General features: G+C 40.7%; 2 protein-coding genes across 2 annotated transcripts in view; one reads left to right on the top strand and one right to left on the bottom strand.

The window, feature by feature from the left end:
- Positions 1-1,257: 1,257 nt before the first annotated feature.
- GDF10 (growth differentiation factor 10) lies at positions 1,258-11,678 on the bottom strand. Its single transcript, XM_071439057.1, has 3 exons — positions 10,950-11,678; positions 6,569-7,476; positions 1,258-2,276 (listed from the first exon to the last, which is right to left on the bottom strand). The coding sequence occupies exons 1-3, from the start codon at positions 11,245-11,247 to the stop codon at positions 2,085-2,087; spliced, it is 1,398 nt and encodes a 465-aa protein (XP_071295158.1). The 5' UTR covers positions 11,248-11,678; the 3' UTR covers positions 1,258-2,084.
- MAPK8 (mitogen-activated protein kinase 8) overlaps positions 11,103-14,959 on the top strand; it is a 231,195-nt gene continuing 227,338 nt past the window's right edge. Inside the window, exon 1 of the mRNA XM_071439059.1 lies at positions 11,103-11,230. The gene's annotated coding sequence lies outside the window, so the exon portion shown is untranslated. The remainder of the gene's footprint in view (positions 11,231-14,959) is intronic.

Genomic DNA, 14,959 nt, shown 5'->3' on the forward strand with positions numbered 1-14,959 from the left:
GTTAGACATAACTGGCACTCACTACAGGGCACCATTTTTACTTCTTAGTCAGAGCTTCCTAGGAAGAATTAGCAAGAACTGCTGCCAGAGTAACCTTGCAAAGCCTCCCATGCTGCTCCCATGCATGCTGAATCTTGCTTTTATGTATGTTAGCAGGAAGTACCACATTTACACACCTCTGTTGTCTGAAAAACTGCACCACCTGAGCACAGAAAATTGGTGGCAGAAGATACCCAGAACCTTAGTAGGACAGGAGCCTTCCAGTTATTTGTTATTCAGAAGGAAGTGCATGTAGTATCCTCCCCTTAAAAAAAGCAGCTCTATCTAGGACAAGGTAGTGCCTAAGGTTAGACTGTTTCTTGAGGAGGAAGCACTCCTTATCATAATTTGTGCTACCTTAGGAACTTCAGATGTTTCTTCCACTCTTGGTCTCTTTATGCTATTGTACAGTAGGTGGGTGAAAATGAAGTATGTGGCAAGTGTGTCCTAGAACACCCAGAGGATTGACAGACACCACGATGGGAACACCAGCTCTTAAAAGACTGCTGTAGTTAAAAGGCTACCATAAATGTATCAACAGGGGATTGTGTAGGAGTTAGAGGGATGCAGAGACTTTATTTCTATAAAGACTTCCAATGGAACCACTGCCAAATGTTTCCCATTTTGATGTTCATTGTTTGAAAAGAAAGTTAATGAAAGTTCTGGAAAGAGTTCAGAAGAAAGCTGTGAGAAATTGTTTTAAGGCTTAGAATAAGAAATCAATCTATTTAAATCTTAGCCAAAATGTAACTTGACCCTACTCTCTATACTAAAAATACACAGTGAAAGTATTTTGGATAATAGATAAAAGGGATCTAATGAAATAGGTTACAGTAAGATCCATTGAATTGAAGCTAAAGCTCATCAAATTCAGTCTAGGATTAAGCCACTGCATATGAACAAAGAGCACTAACTTTTGGAACAACTACTTGTAGTCCAGTAGAGATATTCTATCACATGAAATCTTTAAAGCCAAATTTATGCATGTTTTTCAAAGATATTCCCAAGCTTAAAACAGAAGTTCCATAATGCATGGTGCAGAAACTGCTGAGGAAGGTTCTTTGATCTGTGCTATGCAGGAGGTCGGTCTGGATGATCGTAGTATTTCCTTCTGTCTTTAATCTATTGAAGTGCATTATGACAAGCTTAACATGTATTTACAAGTTTCCATCTAATTAACAGAATGTAGGAGAGTGCATTTATAGAAAAACAATCAAATATTTTTAGATACTACTGTACCTTTAATTTATTAGCTTTTGTTAAAAGCATGTAACAATCTAGAGGATATAAAGAATAATTTACAAAAATATAAATCTTGGTTATTTTATTTTAGTATTTCAACATATTACTATACCGTATGTGTTACTCAGAGAATATGTTTAACAACCTGAAATTATCCAGCAAACCAAAAATGTGGGATATTACATGTCTTTTGTAGAACAAATTATATATTAAGGAAGGGTAACCAAAAATGACTATATTAACATACTGTTTATATGAAAACTTATGCAGTGAACTATACTTGAATCCTGAAGAAAATATACATTTTAAGCCCTTTATTACAGCATTTCTCAGTATAAATATGCATATTAAGAGTATGAGTATTTTAGGCAAAAACTTTTGATTTGTGTACAAAAGTGATATTCTAAAATAAGCCTGCCTTTGCAAGTTCACTTCCCATTTTCTCGGTTAACTGAAGAGATAAAATAGTCAGAAAATAACATATAAAAACATATTTTAGTCCTTTGATTATGGAAAACTTTACACTTAAATTTCTTTCTAAACACCAGGTATCTTGGCTAGGTGGGTTAGGAAGGTATCTGAAGTATGGAATTCCTGGAGGATGAATATGAGAGACAAATGATAGTACAGCCCATCCTTCGAGGCAAGCACGTGCGTTGTTTTAGTCTTTCCGTGTGCTTTCTGTAGAGGAACTGGAGACTTGCATTGCTTCCTCAACACAAGTGGATTCATTTCTCCTTTACAACTTCCCAGAGCAGTCAGGCAGGATTTGTAGGCCTTGTTAAAGGTGTGTTTGTACGAACTTATCGGCAGGCACAAGTTTCAACTGACATATTGGGATATACCTTTAAAACAACATTTTTGTTCTCATCTAAGAACAGGACACTGAGTGAGCTCATTTTGTCAGGAACACAGCAGGGTTCTGGGATGCCAGGAATGATTCCTACTGCTTTCACAATGCTCTGAATTGTAGCATGATTTGATGGCCGGACAATCTAGAACAGAGAAGGAAATAGTTACAACTTCATTTATGAATTGTCACTTTCCTAGGTGGACTTGGTTTAAGCAATCAGTTTCCTATGTGAACTTGGAAAATCACAACAATTATGCAGTTGTTTGTTTCTCAATAAAGCAAATACTTCATTGTTTGAGTTACAGGGCCATGTAGCTCAGCCAGTCCCTCACACTTCCAGCTTTCCTGAGCTGGATATATCCAACAGATATTTGGTGTTCCTTAGGCTACCTTCATAAATACCAGAGGAGGGCACTGGTGGCACAGCCAGCAGCCAGAGGTCTGAAGAAAAATGTCCCTGAATGTACCTGCTACATGCTGGAGGCAGACATGCAGAAGAAGAAGCCTAAACTGGGGCATAGTTCTCAGTTGCTAGATGCTATATTTTGTTTTCTTAACCTCTTGTCTGACTTAGAAAATTTGCTACAGTAAATATTTCCAAAATAACTATCCCTATGTTCCAATAGAATTTTTTCTCATGTATGCTAACCTGAAATTAGTTACTTTTTCCTGGAATGATCACTCTCTTTTCAAAGAGCAGAGTACTCCAGAAGCAGTGTACACAGGAGAGAGTATAGAATAGTCAAGGACCCTGACAGAGCCTTTCTGATCATAACTGCATGGCAAATAGTTAATATCTGTGGTCTTTGTGTCCCTTGCCTTCATCACCAGGCTTTTTTAAAATTTTTTTTTTCCCATGGGCTAGCCTCAAACTGGGAGAAGGAAAAAAAGGCTGGGAGGCTGGGAAAAGTATGAAGTGAGTATTCACAGCAGCTTTACATCTATAACCTGTTTGGGGTAATAGCCACAAAAACCATGGTTTTCCATTTCAACGTGAAAAATTATGCAGTCCATGGATAGAACAAAGGAGGTGTTTTTAGGATAATTCAGTTTTGAAACGTTTGCATTAAGTGTAACATATCAGCAAATCATATTCAACCTTAACTGCCATTAAGGCTTTCAGATCTTCCTTAATGAAGCCATTATAAGGAGTAACTATGAAATCTGTCCTTGACCCTTCAAGACAGTGTCCCTATGGCCAAGTCCCAACAAGTGACCAATCCTGCACAGTGCCTTTCTGTAATTAGCATGTTAGCATAATTAGCAGCAGCTTGCCCTCTCTTGCTCTCCTTCATCTTTAGATTTCAAAGCTGTCCACAGGCAAGCAGCAGTGAGGTGGTCTCAGCTGCTGTGTGAAGTAGAAATCAGTTTCTACCCATGTTGGTCATATCAGCATATGTGGACTGCAAGAGAGAAACAGGAGATTTGAGTGTTTAAGCAACTGCAGAATACAGAAATTCAAAGAATCAGAGCTTCTAGAATCAAGTTCTTAATTTAGCCATTATTAAAAACCTCCTGAACTGTTCCTAGCACCTGTGTTATGTTATTTAAAACAGCCACAGATCACAATGTGCTACTGCAACAGCATTTATTGCCCCCATTATAGCCACTACTGCCCTCATGGCCAGTTACAGACTTACAGGATTCCTGGCTATGAACCTGCAGAAGATCCTACAAGGATCTTCTCCCACTGTGCAGCCTCTAATATCTGCAAGGAACAAAGACATGTGAACACAGTCTATCTAGACTGAGCAGCTGTTTCCCAAGACAACAACATTAATTATGTTTCTAATGCCTGAATGTGGATATGCTATGCAGAAAAGTGCTTAGAAGGGAAAATGCTTATGATAGAGCAGTACTCTGTATGGAATCTGGCTGCCTGAGCCCTAAATCCACAGCAGAGCCAGACAGCACACCCATCCCATGTCCAGCCAGGCTCTGAATTTTTCCAGCCCTTCTGGAAACCTGGCATCAGTGCTCAGTCATCATGGGCTAGGCTTCACATTTAACTTTGTCCCAATGTGCTAAAGTAGAAAGCTTGAAATAATTAGTTGAATGCCCAGTAATAATGGCACTGAGGAAGTGCTAATGTTTTAAATGCTGGCTGCTAAGTTATATACAACACACCAGGTTCTATGACATGCAGGACTGAAATTTATTTGGTGAATGCAGCACTGCAGCCAGCCATACGTATAACCTCGTGTTTCTCCTCACAGTTCAGGGAATAGTAAGTGAACTTACTATGAGAAGATTTGTACCTAAGCTGTTGAGTGTCTATCTAAATCAAGACTTGCAATTATTAAAGTGGATGTGCAGAATGATGTACTGATACTAAAGAAAAAAAAAATAAACCTACAATGTGATGATACATGCCAGGTATGTAATTCTATCTCCACAGTTCTAAAAGGGTACTTTGGAAATAAGGTGTCTGTTGTCCATCATCAGTTGATTGTGCAGACCAAGTCTTTATGAATAGCTTTAATCTGGCCTTTGATACTCTCCTGACTTACAGCATATGTGAAAGAACAAATGTCTTCCTTAGTAATATAAAGCAATTCTCATGCTCTGAACTGAATCTTCATCCATGCTGGCATCCTCTCTCTCTTCCTTTTGAAACAGTCATCCAAAAAAGCTACAGCTTTCAATCTGCTTCTTTTTATCTTCTGTGAAAAATACAAAGCTAACAAGTAGTAGACCTCTTTCAAAGCAAACCAAATCAATAAATGTGAATGATTTAGTTTCTCTGGTGTTTGTGTTTGTTTTTTTGGGGGAGGGGGTGGATGTTCTGGGGGTTTTTTTCAGTTGGGATTTCTTTTTCTTTATTTTGGTTTTTGGGCATCAAGATAATAGTGAAAGGGAATCCTTATTATATATCAAGTAAATGCTTATGTTTCTAGATAAGATATTAAGTAAGTGAGCAATATAACCTTATTTAACAATTCAAGCTAGAAATGGATCCCCTCTCTTTTGGCCCTACCAGCTTTTGTGTAATGCTGTTTTGCTCACAAGAAGCCAGACGTGCTAAATGAATCTTTTTTTCTTTTTTGAAGGGTGGAGTTGTTGTTTGGTTGGGGTTTTTTTATTTCTTGGGTTTATGCTGTTGTTTGTGAATTGTGCATTAGATTGTGAGTCTATGGCAAAGGACCCATATTCCCAGACTGTCTTTTGTTTTGGGTAAGTGGTGATTTTGTTGCATGATCAATTTGTGTTACAACAACAAAGTGAAGTTGAATGTGAGTCCGTGCAAGCTTTAATTTTTGCCAGACCATGTATCAATTTATGTACACCTGGCTCAGCATTGGCCAGCTATACAAGAACATGTGGTCTGATTTGTACATCCTACCATGAAATCTGGATTTCCACTGTTCCTGGACTTAAAACTAGCAAACATATCTACTCTTCCTGGAATTATACTACTTGTTTCAACACAAACATACATCAATCTCCCTGGATGTAAAGTAGGGCAGATTCCTGTCTCAGAGCCTTGAAATTCTGTGCTGTACAGCACTATTCTTTGTTTATGTGCCAAATGACCACATACAAAAATGTCAGTCGAACAAATAATCAGGCCATTTGTAGGCAGAATTGCAAAATAATTACAGTTTCTAAATATGCAGGTTATTAAGTGCTTCAGATCCTCCCCTCTGCCTTTACTTGAAAGCCTTATAAAATCCTAAAAGTTCTTGTCCAACATAGGACTACCAGCCCTTCTACTTCTTGCCATAGAGCAGAGTGGCAGTGAGACAAATGTTTACCTCTCCACTGGCAAATTTCACACTGCTTCTATAGGAGGAATTCAGTATGCTTATTTTAGAGTGCTAGAGCCAATTTTGTGGCACTTCTAGAGACATAAGGTAAATCAACATTTTTGTTCCAGAAGGATTATCTAACATTTTTAGAATTTAGATACACAAATATCATCTTAAACAGTATTATTGTTTTCAAAAGTGACAAGCAGTTTCCTGAAGTTAAAAATACTTCAGTGTAACTACTCTTTATTTTTCTTCTGAAGTGTTACAAGTGGAATCCAGAAATATGCTGATAGAGTAGCTTGTTTTAATATTAGCATATAATACTTCATACTCCTGTCACTACAATAAAGTATTTGGATGATTTAGTGTGTATAACCATATTTTCATAAGCTACAAAAATCTTTATGCTATGGTTTCAAGATATAAGATGAGAAATTATAAGATAAACCTGAGATTTTTTTTTTCCTATTCTTCAGATTGCATTTGAAGAAAAGTGGCAATCTTTCTGCACTCTGATGACTAAGTTGATGGAAACAACATTGTTTAAATTCTTTTGGTCAAGGCAACAAAACACAACGAAAAAAGGTAAAAATCAAATGGAAATTCTAATTAAAGAAGTAGTTGGATAAGCAGAACAGTAGGCCTAAGCTGACAAGCTGACAAGAATAAAAAGGCATATTACCTTGGGCATTGGAAATTCACATGCACCTGCACAGTAGTAAGCATCAAATGATTTGGGAGATATGATCCATTCATTCCAGCCAATATCAGCAAAGTCAACTTTCATGTATCTTCTTGAACAAATCCTTGGCTCATTCCATTGTTTTCGCCTTGCTTTCTTCATTGTTTTCTCATCAAAATTTAGCACCTGAGACTTTTTAAGTGTTTCTGTATTTTCTTGCCCTTTTCTCCTTCGATCTTTGCGTGAGGCTTTTGGTTTTAAGGATCTGTAGGCATTCTCCCATATGTCATGTTTGTTGTATTTATTGTTGTTATAATCTACTTCTGGCAACTCATTGTTCTGAATAGAGCTGGCAAGGTACGTATCCCTCCTAACTCGAGTGTCAGTAGAAGCATTAGGGGACAGATTTGGGTCCCCGTCATTGGGAGGGAATGGGTCATAACGCTGTAGGGTGCCTGCCACACTGTTAGGTTCAGAGATTGCAAGATCATTGGCATAAACTAGTATATAAGGTAAATGGCTGGCAACTTGTTCGGGGAAGCTCTGGTGCTTCTCCCCAGAATCAAGCTCAGCACAGAGAATGAGCTCTCCAACTCGTTTTGATTCTTTTACAATGTGTGAAATGTCCTTTGCATGCCAAGCCCCTCTCCTTTGAAGAAGCACGGTGATATTCCCTTTCACTAGCCCATAGGCAGAATTCTGGTGAATGCTTTGGAACACCAGGTTGAGCCGTAGGACTGGAGGCAGGTGAAGGAGGCGGCAGGACGAGTTCTTGGAACGTTTACAAAACACCTCCCGATGCCGAGGGCGTTTGTCAGCATAGAAGTGAAAAGTGGCAGCAAGGATCATTTCTGAATCCTGCATGGATGTCAGATTGAAGCAGTACAAGGGCTTCTGGGCCAAGAATTCTGCAAGAGAGCAAGGAAAACATGGATGTATAGATGAGACCAAAAATGGTAGTCAAATCTTATTTCCATTTAAGTGAATTTACACATGTTAGTTTTCACTTAGTGTAGTGAGCTTGCCACTTCAGCTTAAAACTATGGTGCATAAGAGGAGGAAAAAAAACTTAACTATTTAATAGCAATATTACAATAGCATTGAGAATGTCCAACATACTGGGCATCTTTCGTACACACAAGGGATAAAATTCCTTCCAGAGATTTTTAGTTCCAGACTGCCTTTCATTCTAAGCAGACAAGAAAAGCAATCCTTGATTGATTTCATTCATAACAAAGGCTCAGAGAAATACTTTGCTGGAATCAGTACTAGCAGAAACCAGGTTTACAGTTAATATTCAAGATTGTCTAATCTAAAGCTGACTGCAGATTCCTGAAGGATATCTGGGTGCCAACTCTGTGGGCAACAGCTCATCATCTGTAAGTACTGCACATGAGACATTTCATAAGGGGCCTGGCAGTAAGCAGTGTTACACTTTTTGGGGGTCATTACTCCTCTGAGCAATCCTCCTTTCCAGTACACATCGTGTAGGAGCTTTGTTTAAAGCACTCTAAAACACACTTGGTTTCTAAGGCTTGTGTTTAGATCTGCACAAAGCTAGTGACAAATGCTATTGAACAGAAGCTGACTCTTAAAATTCAAACTCCATTTGAAACAGCTTTTTAGCTAGTTGAACAGTTTGTGCTCAGCCTACATCTTTACTCTCATTTAGAGGAAGACAAGCAATTTTACACTGATAACTGCTTACACCATGTTTATTTAAACAGTAGAAACCTCTCTTAGTGTGCTAAAATATAATTCCATCCCAACATAAAAAGATGATGCCTTAATAGCCTATCATTGTGAAAAGTTGCCTTTGTTTTTTTTACTAGCTCAACAGTATATAGGAAGGTGGTAGCAGAACCAAGAAGTGATTCCTGTTCTCCCAAGCTCACACCACTACTTAGTGGTGCATCAAAGGATTACAGTCTGTAAATTTGCATCTTTAATTAACCCAAGTGGACCAACCCTTTGGCAGCCCTGTTTGACATACCTGAAAATTCTCTGGCAGAAGGAAGTAAAAAACCACCCCAAACCAAACAAAACCCAACAAATGCAACAGGCAGGCTTCCCAGAAACATTTAGGTTTGTTTTTCAGTGCACTACGGATGATGAGCCACAGAAATTTTGGCAACAACAGAAAGGCAGTACTGGTAACTGCCACCTGTTGGAACATTCTTTCTTTAAAACAGTTTCATTTGAAAGAAGGAAATGAGTAGTGTTACACCTTACTAAATTGCTGGTTGCTATCTCCCAGTTAGTGCTGGATAGAGCCATGAGTTGGACTAAAAGAACAGTAGATTAGGATGATCATTAATCCCAAACCCACACAGGCAATTTTGGAGTACAAATGTTCAAGTTCAAATGTTCAAATGCAATTTCCATCTACACCATCTGTATTTTGTTCCTGATACAGTGAAGTGGAACAGCTTGCACTCATGTGATAAGAGCCTATTTGTTTCTGTCAGTTCAGGCAGGGCAGGACTCCTATTAGTAAGCTTTTAGGCAACACTAGTTATATGTATAGGTGCTCATACTATGAAAAAACTTAAGGGTTTAGATTTTATTCAAGTCTTTCAAGCACAGAAATTTCACAAGGCTAATATATGATTTCTCAGGCCAAGGAAGAGAGTAATTATAATACTTCCTTTAGAACACTAGGCTTTATTTTTGCATGTTCATTTCAGAAGGCATATGCTTCTAAGAAGACGTCTATCCACTGGTTCTCTCTACGCGAGCTGTGTACAGTTGAATTTTTAAATATTTCTTTTAGTAGTAAAATGCTCCAGGCACCATCAGTTCTGTAGTTACTGCTGTGAAGCACAAGCATTTTTGGGATAAAGACTTTTCAAACACCAGTGTCTCAGGGTTTCAGAAGGTAACTTTGGACCTCTCTGCCTTGCTTGCACGATCAGACAAATGAGCGAAATAATATTGATTTGTATTTGGTCAGCACAGTCTACCTGTGCATAGAAAATGCTGATATTTTCGTTTTTTAAAACAGAGTTACAACTTAGACTACTTTGATGCAAGTAGTGTGTGCATCAGATCATTTGAAAAATTAAGAAAAATAATATAGTGCAATTCTTGCCTTGTCCCCAGATCCCTCTTGTAGTCCAGGGCCTTATTTGGGTCACAACCAGTATTAGCTGCTCAGTTCACAGAAAAATGAAAGTGTTAACAGGAGGTCATGGAAAACCATCCACAGTGGAAGCTCCTTCCTAACCCCTCTTATAGCAACTAATAATGATCTAGAGCATGACAATTAATTTTTCTCCTAAGTGTCTGCAATTGCTTTACACAATAACTCCTAGATTTTTAGACATTTTCATTAGCCACTAACTCTTCCCTGGAGTTTCCCCCTCCTTGAATATGATTACTTTTTGGTATTACAGTTGACATAGGATAGAAATTAAGTTAAGGTGAACAAGAGACTATGAATTATTGTGCAATATTATAGTAAGCATTCCCTAAACCACTGTATACTGCATTGTACTCTATACATGAGACTTAAGTGGAGGAGAAATAGATTAATGCAAAATTTTCTTTTGTGAGTTTTAATCCATCTGATTTGTCTAAATAGAATAATGAATGTTTCTGACGAGGTAGTAACAACTAGATTCTGGAAACTCATGCAGTTCTTATTTTAAGAACTAAGATCTTAGTTACAGTCTGTAAGTGTTAACCAAAGGAAGATGTTTTCCAGAAAAGAGTTTGCGTTTCCTTGGCAAAGGATAACTAACAAATGCATGGACTATCAACTAGGCAAACCTCCTTTTTATTATTTGACGTGATATTGGGATAATGAAAGTCTAGTAATGAAAGTGTAGGAAGGAGAAACAATACATATGTTTCTCCACCCTCATAATCAAGCCAAGTAAAACGGGGGAGAGGGACGTCAGGTATCTGTCTTAGGTTTAGGCAGTGCAGGAATTTAAGATGCCGAGCAATTTTAAGCGGTCCTGTAGGCGGCACTCTTCCTAGCAGGAACTTCTGAGGCTGCCAGAGGAGCCGGGGAGAGAGGACCAGTGCCTGGAGCACTCGCTACTAGGCTTATGCTCCAAGTATTTCTGAACAGATCTTTTGGCCCATTGCGATGTGCGCTGGGAACGGCGCTTCTTTTGCCGCTGGTTTGCATCCACAGCAACGGAGACTTTCCCAGGGAAGGTGCTCTCCGGGAAAGGAAGGGAGCCAGGGAAGGTGGGAAGCCTCGCAAAGCGAGGGGTGACACCCTGTCCGTGCAGGTAGCAAGGGATCCCCAGCATTCACCCAGAACGACACCGCCCGCAGTCAGTGACAACCTCGACGCAACCCCGTCACTTTAAAGCGAAAGAGGAGCGAGGGGGCTCCAGCGGTGTCCCCCGCGCCCGGCCCGTCTTACCCGGCCTGGCTTTGAAGCTGCGGACCGTGTTGCCGTCGCCGGGCCGGCTCCCTTCCCGGTTGTACTTCTCGTAGAGCTTAAGCATGTGGACAGCTACCATGTCCTGAGCGATGCTGCCCAGCCCAGGGGGCGGCGAAGAGCCGCGCCGGGGGTCGCGGCCGGGGGTGGACGAGGCCGGGCCGGCCGGCGGCTGGACGGGGCAGGCGGGCGGGCTGCCGGCGCCCTCCCCCTCAGGCGAGCGGCAGCCCCCATGGCCCAGGGCCCACAGCAGGAGGCAGCAGGTCAGGCGGGCGGCCATCGGGGGATGCTGCGGGCGGCTGGCCGGGCGCGGAGCGGCGGCGGCTGGGTCTCTGCCTGCGTCTGGGTCTCCCGGTTGGCCCTGCCGCACCGGGGCGAGGGGGCGGCGGGGCCAGGGAGGAGGAGGGAGGGTGGGGGCGGCCCCCCCACGCCGCTGATGCCGCCTCCGCCGGGCCAATCCCCGGGCCCGGGGGCGAGGAGCTGCGGGCCGGGGGCGGCGGAGCGGGGGCAGCTCCAGTGCTCCGGGTGCGGGGGGCTGCGGGAGGGGACACTGCGTTTCTCCGACGTGGGGCTTCCCCGCTCCTTAAAGCGTAGCGGGAAAAGGATCTAAATTAATTAGCGCCCAGCTGCTGATGAGAGACACATGTCACCGCCGCCGCTGCGGCATGGAGCGCTGCGGCAGGACGGCACCTTGGCTGCCTGCGCCAGCCGGGAGGCGGGGGGGCTTGAGAATAATTTCTGAAAGATAGAAGCAACAGATAGCAAGCAGGGCGGGCAGGCGGTGAGGGCACGGAAGGGTGAGTGGGTGGCAGGGGCAGCATGACACGGGAAGGGTGTGATATACGTGCCGAAAGTGGAAGAGTCTTTGCTGTTTCCCCTTTGCTGGCAGAACTGACAGTGCTGTCTTGTGAAGGCAACGCTGTGAATAGTGGTTATTTCAAGGACCCCTGAGAAAAGAGAAGTGCCCGTGGGTCCGTCCTCTGGAAGAGCCAGTGTGAGCTAGCCGGGAGTGCAGCAAGGGTCACTGATAATTCCAAGCAGATACTTAAATGGTCGGGGTTAAAGGGGCTGTGCATGGGTAAACTTTTGTCATTGGACTGTTTCTATGTGTGGTTTGAAGGAGGAGAATACTGGTGTGAATTTCTGAAGGATTTACATGGCTTAGGTCGGAGGGGGTTGATTTAAAAGTGAATGGTGCGTGTTGCATTTATTCTTCATGTGACACAGGTAGTTCTGAATCGTAGTCATCCAGCGGGTATAAATGCTGGTGTAATGAATAGCAGTAATCTATAAGGCAACCTCTAAGAAGAGGGGTATATTTTAAGGGAATTTTAAATTTCTGCCTTCGTTTTAAAAGCTTTATCTCTAGTAGCCAAGACAGTTACTTTTTTTGGAGATTATACAAAGCAATAATTGAAAAATTGTTGGAAAAAGCTACTGTTGCTGTGTATAACACAACTCTTTTGTGCTTTTCTCTCTTAACCGTGGAGTGTCAAGTCTGAGCAGATACCATTGAAAGCCTCTGAACCACAAGTTTGTAGTTTTTGGATCATAGCAAAGAAAGGTTTGATTCATTTTTAAAATTAGCACCAGGCCTCATTGCTCTGTGCCCTTTGAATGTGTGAAACAAACAATTTGCAAATACAAATTTGCCCAAATGTACATTGCTAAAGTATCAAACCTCCTATTAATTAATCTTTGCTTATAAGTAAGCCAAACTACCCTTTGATGCTTTTTTTTTTCTCCATGGTAGCATGCTCATGACCTCCACTGGGGGTGTGAGCGAACCTTTTGTTGTTTGTGGTTTTTTGTCTGTACTGTTTCTATACAATCAAGGTCCTGTGAAAAGGAGGAAGAGGCAGCAGGAGGTAGAAACAAGCTGGGCTATTTTGGACCAATGTCCCATTAAAATGTTCTCCCTCTCCTTAACTCACTCCAAACTTCTATTCAGGCATACACTTTGTATCAGTCTTTAACCTGCACTAAAACCTGTAGGACACTGATACTTTGACATTGTTGGGAAAGAATTGAAGAATCAACCAGGGATGGCTAATATTTCTTGCCTTATTTTATTGCAGAACAGCAGGAATTCAAAGTCTTTAAAGCTCTGGTACTTTGACTCTTTTATGCAGCTGAGATGATGAAATAAAAATGTGTTTGGTAAAGGAATTCAAATTAGCACTGGGTCACATAATTCCCCTGTTCTGAATATGGCCAATCAATGGCATCTCTAAGGCATCTAGAGGCAAGAGCTATGCAATTTCTGCTCATGCAGAATAATATTCCTAGCGTGGAAATTTCTGCTAATTAAAGCTCTTGCCAAGTAGAGTCTTTTTTCTTTTTTCTTTTTTTCTTTTCTTCTTCCCTTCTTAAATAGCTTAAGTCAAAGCTTTGCAAGCCAGGACTTGGAGAAAGTCTCCTTATAGTTAGAACAATGCATTCAAGATTTTAAACTGCAAATCTAGGTTTCCTGCTAAAATAATTGTGATATAAATAGTGTTACATACCCTTAATAACAGCTTATATGTGAAAAAGAAACCAAATAATGTTTTCTTATGGAATTAGTGATATCTTCACAAAGGAACTATTGTGACCTGTGGTGGTATTTTGTTGTAGGAAAAACACAGGAAATATACAAAAGGGGATAGAGAGCACCCAGAGTAGTATCTATTCTTCTTGTCCTATGGTAAAATAAATTATTAACTCCCTTTAGGATTATATCTATGTATATTAAAATAATTTTGCCTGACTCTTTTATTTTTAAAATAAAATTATTATTTTTAATAATAAAGTCAGTAGCAGGGATAATAAAGCTTAAAATTCCAGGGAAGTTAATGAAACATAAATTATTATTGAATTTGGGCTTCAGTCCAAATTTCCGGCTACTACTTATTGTAGGGCAGCTCATTCATTTTTCACTCAGAAAAATACCTCGCTATGTGTAATGCTACACAATTAGCTAAGACCATTCCTTAACTATATAACTTATTAATTAGAAGTTAGCTGTGTGAAATGCAGTGGTCTGCAGGTTCTCATAGAATTTGGTGGCAGAACTCTACAAAGCCTTTTCACATTCCTTCCAAAATCACATAGTGTGGCAAGGATGTTATATGGTCAGTGATGTATGGTCAGTAAAATGGGCTTTTGCATTTTGTTCAGTTTTCCTAAACAATAGTGAAATTATTTTAATACCCCAGAAAGAACAAAGTGGTGCTTAGGTATTAGAGGAAGCAGAATGCTCAGAGTTGATCCAGAGTTCTGGAAGGCTTTTAATGCTGAGAGAAGAGTTTGGTATATCAGGCAGGGAAAGCTTTGCCTATTGTTGGCAGGGAAAGATTTTCCTCTTAAGAAGCACCTCTAACTCTCTCAGTCCATCCCATCAGCTCAAGAACAACTGCTCACCTTGGATTTCCATTCTGGATCCACGATCTTACATATTCTAGTCTGTCACAAGAATAAACTTTCCCCCTGACAGTCTCTCCATCCTTCATCCTTAGTGACAAAAGTTTATTTTGTCTATCTTGCTAAGAAGCAAAAATTACCTCTATTCTCATCCCACCACACTGTAATGATCATCATTACAGAAACTAAGGAATTAGGATGCACAGATGAAGTGTAATTTGCCCCACCCTACGGCAGATGTCCAAAATCGCTCTTATGCTCTGTGGTCTAGTGGTGTCTGTGGCTGTTCTTTGGCTACAAGAAATCTCTATCAACTGGCTAGATGTGCAGAGGAGGATTTCAGTCCCCGAGGATGATTGTGTGAAGTAGAGAGCACCTTCCCATTCCAGTTCCACTGGCCATGGTAGCACTGTTCAGCCTCAGGATTAGCGTTTTGCAAGTCTGGGGTTAGTTTCAGTTTCTCTTTACACAATTGGCTTGTACCAAGCATTGGTGCATTAATAATTACTTATCCCCATCAGTAATGGAAATGTTGTATCTGTTGCTTTTCTGGTTTTATTTCACTGACAGTCCAGGATTTTTTTCTTCCA

Source organism: Agelaius tricolor, unplaced genomic scaffold, assembly GCF_023055355.1.
Source record: "Agelaius tricolor isolate 1412-34295 unplaced genomic scaffold, bAgeTri1.0.p SCAF_13, whole genome shotgun sequence".
In the NCBI taxonomy this organism is placed as follows: Eukaryota; Metazoa; Chordata; class Aves; order Passeriformes; family Icteridae; genus Agelaius; species Agelaius tricolor.